This window comes from Sabethes cyaneus, chromosome 3 (assembly GCF_943734655.1).
Source record: "Sabethes cyaneus chromosome 3, idSabCyanKW18_F2, whole genome shotgun sequence".
Lineage (NCBI taxonomy): Eukaryota > Metazoa > Arthropoda > Insecta > Diptera > Culicidae > Sabethes > Sabethes cyaneus.
The window spans coordinates 135551999-135565198 of NC_071355.1; the positions used below are offsets into that span (position 1 = coordinate 135551999).

Consider the following 13200-nt stretch of genomic DNA (forward strand, 5'->3'; position numbering starts at 1 on the left):
AAAAAATTTTTGTCTCCAAAAACACCCACGTGCCAAATTTAGTTCCATTTGCTTGATTAGTTCTCGAGTTATGAGGAAATTTGTATTTCGTTTGTATTGGAGCCCCCCCTCTTAAAGTTGGGAGGGGTCCTAATTCACCATAGAAAATATTCTTGCCCTCGAAAACTTTCACATGCCAAATTTGGTTTCATTTGCTTGATTTGCTGTCGAGTTATGAGGAAATTTGTATTTCATTTGTATAGGAGCCCCCCTCCTAAAGTGAGGAGGGGTCCCAGTTCATCATAGAAAAAAAATTTGTCTCCATAAACACCCACGTGTCAAATTTGGTTCCATTTGCTTGATTAGTTCTCGAGTTATGAGGAAATTTGTATTTCGTTTGTATAGGAGCCCCCCCTCTTAAAGTGGGGAGGGGTTCTAATTCACCATAGAAAATATTCATGCCCTAGAAAACTTTCACATGCCAAATTTGGTTCCATTTGCTTGATTAATTCTCGAGTTATGAGGAAATTTGCATTTCATTGGTATAGGAGCACCCCTTCCTAAAGTGGGAAGGGGTCCCAATTCATCATAGAAAAAAATTTTGTCTCCAAAAACACCCACATGGAAAATTTTGTTCCATTTGCTTGATTAGTTCTCGAGTTATGAGGAAATTTGTATTTCGTTTGTATAGGAGCCCCCCCCCTCTTAAAGTTGGGAGGGGTCCTAATTCACCATAGAAAATATTCTTGCCCTCGAAAACTTTCACATGCCAAATTTGGTTCCATTTGCTTGATTAGCTCTCGAGTTATGAGGAAATTTGTATTTCATTTGTATAGGAGCCCCCCCTCCTAAAGTGAGGAGGGGTCCCAGTTCATCATAGAAAAAAATTTTGTCTCCAAAAACACCCACGTGTCAAATTTGGTTCCATTTACTTGATTAGTTCTCGAGTTATGAGGAAAATTGTGTTTCTTTGATACAGGAGCTCCTCCCTCTTAAAGTGGGGAGGGGTCCTAATTTACTATAGAAAATATTCTTGCCCTCGAAAACCTTCACATGCCAAATTTGGTTCCATTTGCTTGATTAGTTCTCGAGTTATGAGGAAATTTGTATGGAAGCCCCCCCTTTTAAAGAGGAGAGGAGTTATAATTCCCCTTATAAAGAGGGGAGGGGTCTCAATTTACCATAGAATAAATTCTTGTCACCGGAAACACCCACATGCCAAATTTTGTTCTATTTGCTTGATTAGTTGTCGAGTAATGCAGAAATTTGTGTTTCATTTGTATGGGAGCCCCCCCTCTTAGTGGGGGGAGGGGTTTCTAACCATCACTAAAACCTTTCCTGGCCCCAAAAAACCTCTACATGCATATTTTCATGCCGACTGGTTCAGTAGTTTTCGATTCTATAAGGAACATACGGACAGACAGACAGACAGTTTTTATAATCTTTTTTTTTTCAGAAAAAGATGTTAAATGGTTTGAATACACATGAATGTATATATATGAATAATGCTATTTTGCGTTTAGCACTATATTTTTGATTTGAAATAGTTATAGTAGTTTACGCAATATCAAGGCCGCTGTTTATTATTGTGCTACTTAGTCCTGTCACGTTCACAACGACGATAACTTACTCAAATGGGAAATTGTTCGAATCACGAGTGAATTTCGTGAATTCTTACTGGCTGTTGGACGATAACGACAGCCGGCCAATGTTGATAGTATGAATCTGTTGGCATTCGGCCGGCTAAGCTACATTTCATTTTGCTTTAGGCACAAATGTTATAACAATGATTCGATACGATCATTGTTGAATGATGTATATGGTTCGGTACGACCATAGATGACTAAATGACTTGGTACAATCATTGTTGAACGATGTATATGGTTCGGTACGACCATAAATGAATTAAATGATTTCGAACGATGATTGTTGAATGATGTATATGGTTCGGTACGACCATAGGTGAAACTGCTCGATATGACCAGAGATAAATAAAATGGTTTTATATGAACATTGTCGAAATAACAGTTATATTTAGTGGGAATCAAGTACCAGACATGTACATAATCTAGTAATTATATAGGTTTGAACTATTGATTTATTTGGATTTTTGGTAGTTAAAATGGTTGCTGCCATGAGGTCAGGGGAAACTGTTTGTTAAAAAGAGTGCCTCAGAAAAATAGTCTTATGATATGTAATGAATGTTAAGTGAAATGAACAAGACGTAAAGGTACTTCGTATCGTCTCGACAAAGTCCCCAGGCAGAGAATCGTGCGGGTCCAGAAGGACACATCAAAACGGGGGAAGAAAAGTTTACTTGACAGATTAGAAAAAAGGATAGTTTTTCACATTGCTGAAAAGAGAAAAACGGCAATTACGTGAAGGAAAAGTTGCTCTCAGGCTTACCCTACGAGTCGAATCATCTTCAATCCCGAAAGATTCGGCAACTTGTGTTTTCTCTCAGAGGAAATTCAATGATATGAAGGGGGATGTGCTAGAATATTCAGATGTTTTCACCAGGTAACTTAACCAGGTACCCGTAAGTCGTGTTCTTAATGGTGTTGATTTAAAATGAATTTCGAAATTGCTAAGGATTTCAATAATACAAGTGCTGGCAGTGATACCGAACAGTTGCACCTTTCGGGTGATCAGATACAGGGAATTAACCTCTGCTACAAACTCACTCACAATTTCATTGAAAAGAGTTATTTTCAGGATTTTGTTCGCTTGGGATATATCAGTTGAATGCATGACAAAGTCGGCTTTTATCTCTAAATGAATATAGTAAATGGCAAATTCGTTAATAATTTTTTTTTGTGAAGTATGTAAATCAGGCTTTTTTTCTATGCTTTTATATCAAGTTTTTTTTTCATATTTCACCATGAGAGAAGAGGAGAGATGTGGGGGTTGAATGCCCTTGGTACAATATATCGCTTATGCCAGCATCAGAACATGCCTCGCGCTATATACCATCTCGGCAGCGTTACACTATGCCGCCGATGCGACGAGCTGTCTGAACAGTTCGGTGCATCGTTGTGTCGGCAACGTTGCCGTCTAGATTCCGACCGCGTTCAAAGACCTGACTGCTAAGCACAGTGAGTCTTATTCAGTTGACTAAGCAATAAAGGCTTGGGCGATTCTTTGTGGCTGTAATTTATACTCTGCACAAAAACCATCAATAGTTACACTAGATGATTCAGGGGTGACCGGTGACCTGCCGTCGGAAGCGCCGGCCACTGCACGGGGGCAGCCCCCCGTAGAGATCACCTCTATCCAGGTTTATTTACTTTTCTAGATCTACTGACCTCCATTACTTTCTTTCAGTTGGGTTACCCCTGCGAAATGGTACTTTCCACGAAAAGATTTTCCGTGAAATGGTACATCACGCGTAAGGTTTTTCGCGAAATGGTACTCTGCGAAACCCTATATTCTCCGTTATGATCATCCGAGAATTGATGTTCTGCAAAAAGGTATTCGGCGAAATGGTTTGTAATGATAGCGATTATTTAAATGATATCCGCTTTATTTTATTAGGCTAAGCAATGGGGGGAGTTGTTTTCCACTTTACTGTGAGGAAAATTTGTATATTAAAACGCCCATGAACTCCTCAAAAACTTGCAAAACTTGATATTGTGACAAAGGTCATCCGAGATTCACGATTTATGTACACTGAAGTCGCTTTTTACGCGTTTTTTTACACGGTTTCTTTTTACGCGACTATTTTTCGCAGTTTTCGGAATTTACGCGGTTTTCGGAATTTACGCGGTTTTTTTACACGGTTTTCGGAATTTACGCGGATGTGCTCAAAACGTCTATTTTTTCGCGTAGTGTTGAAATCCACAGTTTTTTTTACGTGAAATTTTGGTTTTTTCTACGCGGTTTTCAGAATTTGCGCGGTTTTGATTTACGCGGGACGTATCCTGCGCGTAAAAAGCGACTTGAGTGTACAACAGTTTAATTTGTGGCAATACGAAGTTTGTCGGGTTAGCTACTGTTTTACCTGACTCACTGCGAATATGCGTATTATTGAAATAAAACGTAACCATACGTTTTATTCGTTTACTAGCTGACCCGACAAACTTCGTATTGCCACAAATTAACCTGTGTTGTACATAAATCATGAATCTCGGATGATCTTTATCACTTCTCGAGTTTTGCAAGTCCCCCAGTGGGCGGCGCTTCCGACGGCGGGTCACCGGCAACACTCGCGACCGGCTCGTCCTGAATGATCTAGTGTTACTATAGATAGTTTTTGTGGTCTTGTTATTGATTAATGTTTTATGGAAGAGTCTCGAATTTCTCGAGTTGGATTAGTTTTTGAGTTTTGCCAAAATTTCTGTTTTATTTGTATGAGAGTCCATATCCCCCTACCACAGGGGTGAGAGGTCTCTAACTATCATAAAATAAATTCAAGACTCAAAAATCTCCTACATGCTAAATTTGGTTCCATTTGCTTGATTAGTACTCAAATTATAAGGAAATTTGTATTTCATTTGTATGGAAGCCCACCCTCTTAAAAGGGAAAGGGGTCGTAATACACCACAGAAAAAAAATTCTGCCATCTAAAACTCTCACATGCCAAATTTGGTTCCATTTACTTGATTAGTTCTAAAGTTATGAGCAAATTTGTATTTCGTTTGAATGGGAGCCCCCCCCCCTCCTAAAAAGGTAAGAAGTCCTAATTCATCATGGGAAAAATGGTTGCCTCCAAAAACACCCACATGCCAAATGTTGTTCTATTTGCTTGATTAGTTCTCGAGTTAGGAGGAAATTTGTATTTCATTTGTACAGGAGCCCCCCCTCTTAGAGTGGGGAGGGGTCCTAATTCACCGTAGAAAATTTTCTTGCCCTCGAAAACCTTCACATGCCAAAGTTGGTTCCATTTGCTTGATTAGTTCTCGAGTTATGGGGAAATTTGTATTTCATTTGTATTGGAGCCCCCCCTCCTAATGTGGGAAGAGGTCCTAATTCATCACAGAAAAAATTCTTGCCTCCAAAAACACCTACATGCCAAATTTGGTTCCATTTGCTGGATTAGTTCTCGAGTTATGAGGAAATTTGTATCTCGTTTGTACAGGACCCCCCCTCCTAAAGTGGGGAGGGGTCCCAATTCATCATTCAAAAAAAAATTGTCTCCAAAAACACACACATGCCAAATTTGGTTCAATTCGCTTGATTAGTTCTCGAGTTATGAGGAAATTTGTATTTCATTTGTACAGGAGCCCCTCCTCTTAAAGTGGGGAGGGGTCCTAATTCACCATAGAAAATTTTCTTGCTCTCGAAAACCTTCACATGCCAAATTTGGTTGCATTTGCTTGATTAGTTCTCGAGTTATGAGGAAATTTGTATGGAAGTCCCCCCTCTTAAAGGGGAGAGGAGTTATAATTCCTCTTATAAAGAGGGGAGGGGTCTCAATTCACCATAGAATAAATTCTTGTCACCAAAAAAAACACCCACATGCCAAATGTTGTTCTATTTGCTTAATTAGTTCTCGAGTTAGGAGGAAATTTGTATTTCATTTGTACAGGAGCCCCCCCTCTTAGAGTGGGGAGGGGTCCTAATTCACCGTAGAAAATTTTCTTGCCCTCGAAAACCTTCACATGCCAAAGTTGGTTCCATTTGCTTGATTAGTTCTCGAGTTATGAGGAAATTTGTATGGCAGCCCCCCCTCTTAAAGGAGAGAGGAGTTACAATTCCTCTTATAAAGAGGGAGGGGTCTCAATTTACCATAGAATAAATTCTTGTCACCGAAAACACCCACATGCCAAATTTGGTTCTATTTGCTTGATTAGTTCTCGAGTTATGAGGAAATTTGTATTTCATTTGTATAGGAGCCCCCCCTCCTAAAGTGGGGAGAGGTTCTTATTCATCATAGAAAACATTCTTGCCTCCAAAAACACCTACATGCCAAATTTGGTTCCATTTGCTGGATTAGCTCTCGAGTTATAAGGAAATTTGTATTTCGTTTGTATAGGAGCCCCCCCCCCCCTCTTAAAGTGGGGAGGGGTCCCAATTCATAATAGAAAAAAATTTTGTCTTCAAAAACACACACATGCCAAATTTGGTTCCATTTGCTTGATTAGTTCTCGAGTTATGAGGAAATTGGTATTTCATTTGTACAGGAGCCCCCCCTCTTAAAGTGAGGAGGGGTCCTAATTCAACATAGAAAATTTTCTTGCCCTCGAAAACCTTCACATGCCAAATTTGGTTCCATTTGCTTGATTAGTTCTCGAGTTATGAGGAAATTGGTATGGAAACCCCCCCTCTTAAAGGGGAGAGGAGTTATAATTCCCCTTATAAAGAGGGGAGGGGTCTCAAATTACCCTAGAATAAATTCTTGTCACCGAAAACACCCACATGCCAAATTTGGTTCTATTTGCTTAATTAGTTCTCGAATTATGCAGAAATGTGTGTTTCATTTGTATGGGAGCCCCCCCTCTTAGTGGGGGGAGGGGTCTCTAACCATCACTAAAACCTTTCCTGGCCCTAAAAACCTCTACATGCAAATTTTCACGCCGATTGGTTCAGTAGTTTTTGATTCTATAAGGAACACAAAACAGACAGACAGACAGACAGACAGACAGACAGACAGACAGAAATCCTTCTTTATAGGTATAGATAACGCGTATGCAGTTAATATCGATAACAAACGATTTTTTATAAGTGCTTTTGTTATAGCATTTAATTTGTAAAAAGTTTTTTTTTTCCTTTTTTTTCCTTTTTTTCGGGTTATCCAACTGGTCGCTTAATAGCGTATAAAACTCTGCGCTGGGCCCTTTTGTATTGTCAACAAAGTGTCAGGGAGACCTCAAACATCAGTTCTACCTGACGAGACAGGCACTGGCGCCCACTAAAACACAGGTAGAGCTCCAAGCATAGCCGTCACGCCAATACCCGCAGGCGGAGGCGTTTCGGCCCTGCGCGGGCTCCACGAACTGACTCTAAGATCTCTCTGCCAAAGGCCGGAATGTCATATTTTAAATATAATGATGATGATGATAATGATGATGATGAGAAGAAAAATAATAGATCGAATTTGTAAATGTGCTTTGGACTTTTTGTACCACTCGAGTTGCAATATGTGGTATAGTGAAGAAGTGGAGGATTCGTCAGCCCCGCCTGACACCGGTCTTCAACCGCGCTCCCGCTTTCAGTTTTCCAACACAAACAACCACAAATGAACCAATAGGTAAGCAAATTTAATCTTTCATCCCCTTAGCATTCACAGTGCATTCCCACGATACAAAGTAAATTGAGCGCAGCACAAGCTGGACGTTCGCGGTAGTCGACAGAAGCTTCAAAATATAGAGACTCGCCCGCCTTCCAACCCTCGAGACCAAAGTACTGTAAAGCTCTGGGCTTAAACGTATCTTTAAGACTCGACCCCTTCCTATCGACAGAGCCCGCGGGCGGCCATCAGAGCTCAGGACAGCCTCGGGACCAGTGCAAAAATCCTACTCTATGTAGCAGCGCCGCCTAGCCGAAACTCGAACACGCGACACGAATTGACCTAATTTTCCCATCTGCTACCTAAGAAGTGCTATTACCAAGAAGTGCTTCGGCATCCAATCGGATCAGGTATCCCGCTTACATCCCCTTACTAACCCTAAGCCCCCGACCAACTCAATCAATCCGACATTTTTTGGAGATATTTGTGACAGTTGTGATAAATAGGGATGAATCCCAGTAAACTTCATCTATTGTCAGAGATCCCCATACTGGCCTTATTCTTAAACGGAATAAAAGCACTTTCTGAACAACGCAACAATCACATTTGGTACATTTTTACCCCGAGTCCCACTTGAAATCACAAAAGTATTTTTATATATACCCTCATTCAGAAGTAAACGTGACCGCTGTTCATTTACTGATTAGTTAAAAAGCCCTACACCACGACAAGGTCCAGTTTTATCGTAGGGAGCATTTAATTTGTAAAAAGTTGCATAACTGAATTGTTAAGTTTCACAATACAATTATTGCGTACTACTCGCACTTGAAATATAACGTTTAAGTACGTTATTTTTAGTGATCAAAATTAACGATATTTTCGATACAAAGGCGACATTTTTCAAAACCTTTCGAACCAACACGATCCCGCGAACACAACGCATATTCGCAGAGTCAGGTAACACAGTAGTATAATATATAAATTAATTATATGCCTCATTAAAGGTCAAGACAAAACACAAGGTTAGTCATGTAAAATTGTCCGGCGATCACTTTAAGAATTATGAATCGAAAATAAAATTTGGAATGCTTTGAGATTTTTGCGTGTAACAAAAACCAAGCCTCTCGATCGTCCATAGACATAGCCCCACGAAAACTGCTCGATACATTTAGCACCGCTGGACTTAAACAGATGAATGGTATTGAAAACGAGAATCATCGGACCCTTGATCTGTGCTTCGTTAGTGACGAGCTGTGCGTAGACTGTACGGTTACGGAAGCTCCGGTACCACTCGTAAAGATCTGCAGGCATCATCCTTCTTTACTAACGCAATTAAAGATCAGGCCACAGCAACGCTTCCGGGATACTTCCGAAAGCCTCTCATATGAGTTTAGTAAAACCAACTTCAACGGTATAAACGATTTTCTGGTCCACGTTGGTTGGGAGGAGGTTCTCCGCGATTATGATGCTACTGTTTTACCTGACTCACTGCGAATATACGTGTTATTGAAATAAAACGTAACCATACGTTTTATTCGTTTATAACACATATGTAGCTAATATCGATAACAAACGATTTTTTATAAGTTGTGCTTTTGTTATTGCATTTAGCTTGTAAAAAGATGCATAAATAACAATTCAGTTTCACAATACAATTATTGCGTACTACTGGCACTTGAAATATAACGTTTAAGTACGTTATTTTTAGTGATCAAAATTAACGATATTTTCGATACAAGGGCGTTATTTTTCGAAACCTTTCGAACCAACACGAACGCGAACACAACGCATATTCGCAGTGAGTCAGGTAACACAGTAGTCTCGCTGCATTTACCATTTCTAGCATTCTTGCATTTGCTATCGACCGGTTCGTGCCCGTCAAGTCTAAGCGCGTACCGCCTAAACCAGCCTGGGCGAACGCTGATCTCAAGCGCCTTAAAACGATTAAACTGCAGCCCTTAGACGACACAGCAAGTGCCGCACTGATGCCACGAGAATAAGATACGTAGAAATAAATACTACCTATAAACAACTCAATGATCGCCTGTATAACGCCCATCAGAACAATCTGCAACGCCGTCTCAAAGCAAACCCAAAAGGTTTTTGGCGTGAATGAGCAACGTAAAGAATCGGGATTACCCTCTACGATGTCGAATGGTCTGTTCGAAGCCGACTCCACCGCTGACATTGCCAACTTGTTCCGTTCTCATTTCAATAACCTTTTCACCAATGAGCATCTCGGATCGCAGGATGTAGCCGTAGCCATCGAAAATGTTCCACGACTTTCTGTACCTTTGTCGCAGTTTGTTATTTCCATTGACATGGTTAACCCCCTCCTAAAAAAGGAGAGGGGTCCTAATTCATCATAGAAAAAATTCATGCCTCCAAAAACACCCACATACCAAATATGGTTCCATTTGATTAATTAGTTCTCGAGTTATGAGGAAATTTATATTTCATTTGTATAGGAGCCCCCCCTCCTAAAGCGGGGAGAGGTTTCCCCTTCTAAGTGGGGAGGCTTCCATACAAATGAAATACAAATTTCCTCATAACTCTACAACTAAACAAGCAAATGGAACTAATTTTGGAATGTAGGGGTTTCTGAAGGCATGAATTTTTTCTATGGTAAATTGAGACCCCTTGCTTCCCTCTTTAGGAGGGGGGGCGGCTCCCATACAAATAATATACAAATTTCATCATAACTCGAGTATTAATCAAGCAAATGGAACCAAATTTGACATGTGCGGGTTTTTGGAGGTAAGAATTTTTTCTGTGGTGTACTGAGATCCCTTCCCCTTCTAAGAGGGAGGGGGGCTCCCATACAAATGAAATACAAATTTCCTCATAACTCTTGAACTAATCAAGAAAATGGAATGAAATTTGGCAGGTGGAGGCTTTAGAAAGCAGGATTTTTTTCTATGGTATAATGAGACACATCCGTCTTTTAACAAGGAGGGAATTTTTTCTATGGTGAAGGTGAATTAGAACCTTTGCTTTCTTTAAGAAGGGAAGATTCCATGCAAATAAAATACAAATTTCTTCATAACTCGAGAACTAATCAAGCAAATGGAACCAATGGCAAATCAGTGAAACACGTCGAAGCTCTATTCCTCACCTGTGCATATCTCATAGGCTCTCAGAAGCGAACCATCGAACTGTCAAAACCATGCTCCCGAGCAGGGCTATTTTCGACGGAAGGTAAAAAACCATCGAACTGTCACATTTTAACCAAAAAGTTAAAAATTTCGCGAAATGGTTCGCAGCCTGAATTGATAAAGTTTATACAAATTATACCAATGTCTAGTCTTTGAAGTTCCAGATTCAGACTGTTCCGTATTCCCTATACACTCAAGTACTTTTTTTACACGGTTTGTTTTTTCGATCATTAAGAACGGGGCAACACAGGGACCATTCATCTATTTCTCAATACATTTGGGAGCGGCCCGACATTCGTCACGTAGTTTGTAAATGGCCCCTAAGTTACACCGTTCTTGAGTAATCGAAAAAAACAAACCGTGTAAAAAAAGACATATAAAATATTTTGTATTCATAACTGGCTCATCTAATTTTGTCGAATTTTCAAATTTCAATTTTCAGATTAAATCTAGGATTAAAAGTATTAAATACTCAATTAATATAAACAGAAATTTCATTTTGTTTCCAACTGATATGTATGATTGAAATAAAAATCGTTATTGTTATATCAATTTTAAATTCCAATTTGAAAATACTGTACTTTCAATTCAAAACTGTTATTTTTTGATTCCAATAGTATTTCTATTTGAAACGATATTTTCCAGTTGTTTTAAAAAATATTTTATTGAGGCTTAAAACAACAATCATACTGTTTGAAACAAACTGGGGTGAATACCGGCGTAGTGGTTAGCATTCACGCCTCTCACGCCTAGGACCCGAGTTCAAATCCCAACCCCGCAGAAGTCACGAATTACCTAAGCAGTTAAAGTGACTACAGTGGGATTTCGAATTTGGCATGGTTCGATTTTGGCATGCCTCGATTTTGGCAACAAAAGTGTCCGTTTTTGGCAACATAAAATATTTTACTTCTAAAAATATGCTTAAACATCAGTCAGTTTCCGCATACATACTTTAAATGACGAAAACATATTGCCCTAAGTGTGTTCATGAAAACAATTGCGGTTTCGCACAATATTTTTATTGCCGTAGGACTACGTCTTACCGCAGATCGCCAAAAACTTACTTGCACCGCACGAATAGCTTTTGGCGGATTTTGTATACATAAAAAGGTTGCAATGGTTGATTAATAACATTTAGTTAATTTCTAACGCACTTACATTCAATTTTTTCATATTAAAAAAGGGTCTCGATTTTGGCACGGTTTCGATTTTGGCAACATAGGCGACACGTATTTATTGCCAAATTCGAAATCCAACTGTATAATAAAAAAATATTTGAAACAAACTGGAATTTTACCTCTCCTCTATGTATAGGTACATAACCAGTAAACGATTTTCAAAAAAAAAAAAACGATGGTTACTACCTAATATAAAATAAAACCAAGTACCTATATCACCGCAAATTGTCTAATACTAGCGAATCTTGTTATCACATCCGAAAGTTTCTGTCGAATTAAATCAAACCAACCTCGTTTGTCTTGTCCAAACATTTAGGCCCGGTGCATGTTGTATTGGTGTCTCTATCTAGACCAAAATTTCGAAAGTATGCACTCACCGCTTCGACAGCAAAGCGTTGTGTTAGTATGAAACGTACAGAAAAGGCTTCATACACTCATTCGTGAATACATGAAAATGACATCATCACCTTCCGCTCAATTTACGTATATTCAACAATATTAAGATTAAATCAAATTTTGATCATCACAAAAAACACAATTTACAATTCTGAGAAATTTATTATTCCAGGAAGCTTCTTGTGTGCTATAGTGACTAGAATACTATACCTACTGATAACATAAATTAAAATATTTAAAAAAAATCTTGTCTGACACAAAATGTGCTAGAGATAAACCATAAGTTGAATTGCATTATGATTTTTTTATTGCGTCCGCCTGCACTTCTAAAACCCTTTTTCAACACGAAAAATATACGTGGATATTCGTTATAAAAGTAATTTGGATACGAAGGTCAGCTTATGATACTTGTCAATTACAGTCCAACTACACTACTTGCGTAAATTTTCTGTTTTGTGTTGTCATTTAAAAGTAGGCTGCAATCAAACTTTCTTCTTTGTTTTTTTTTATTTTAAACTGACCCAAGTAGGTAGATACATCTTCCCACAACAGTATTTTCACCAACTTCGCGTATACAAAGTAAACTGGAAAATCTGCCGAAAATGGTTTGATGCTTACTTTTTCAATTTAATCTGCATCTCGTTTCAGTCCTACATAGTTATATTTGTCCAGAATACTGACATCGTATATCTGATAACATTTGAAAGCCAAAACCCTACATCATATTTGCTTTCAACTTTCAATCAACTTGGTTCATCACTACATAGGTGTCTCGCACACAACCTTACTCTACTCTCCCAAACGCTCCCATTTTCAAGCAGTTAAGCATACGCCCTTTGCTCTCGTGCTCGATGAGGGAAAAGTGGTCAAATGGCCTAAATTAGAAACACATTTTATCATACTTCTAATTGCTATTGAACACATAACGCACCGTAAAACAATTAAGCAAAAACGACTAGACTGTTTTAAAGACTATTCACCTTGTTTAATATAGTTTTTAACGATTAATAGCCGGTTTTCACCACAGCGTCAAATGCACTTTCTGAACTACTGAAACAGAATGAGACAATCTTTGCGCAAAATCGAAGTGTTGCCAAATGATATATCTCTGAGGTTTAAAATACACTGAAAATAATTATAACTTTCGATTAACAACCAGGGGGTAACGTGCACCGACACAAATAGACACGGCGTTACCAAGAGACCTTATATACACATCATGAATATCAATATTGAGCTTTGCAGCCAGAGATGCCAGAAGTGAAGACATCCCAAGTAACCACGAAGCTTTATATCAATTCAATTGTAATGCTTTATAGTGCGC

At 38.9% G+C, this 13200-nt stretch overlaps 1 protein-coding gene across 7 annotated transcripts in view; it reads right to left on the minus strand.

Moving 5' to 3' along the window:
* LOC128741322 (protein hu-li tai shao) overlaps positions 1-12964 on the minus strand; it is a 175169-nt gene extending 162205 nt beyond the window's left edge. The window contains exons 1-2 of one of the 7 annotated variants that reach the window (XM_053837054.1): positions 12808-12877; positions 12495-12751 (exon numbers count right to left, since the gene is read on the minus strand). In XM_053837054.1, the coding sequence (XP_053693029.1) occupies positions 12495-12514 (20 nt within the window). In that variant the 5' untranslated portion in view covers positions 12515-12751; positions 12808-12877. Of the gene's footprint in view, positions 1-11770; positions 11884-12494; positions 12752-12807 lie in introns of those variants that run through there. The other 6 variants (XM_053837055.1, XM_053837059.1, XM_053837060.1 and 3 more) reach the window with 6 other exon arrangements.
* Positions 12965-13200: the final 236 nt, after the last annotated feature.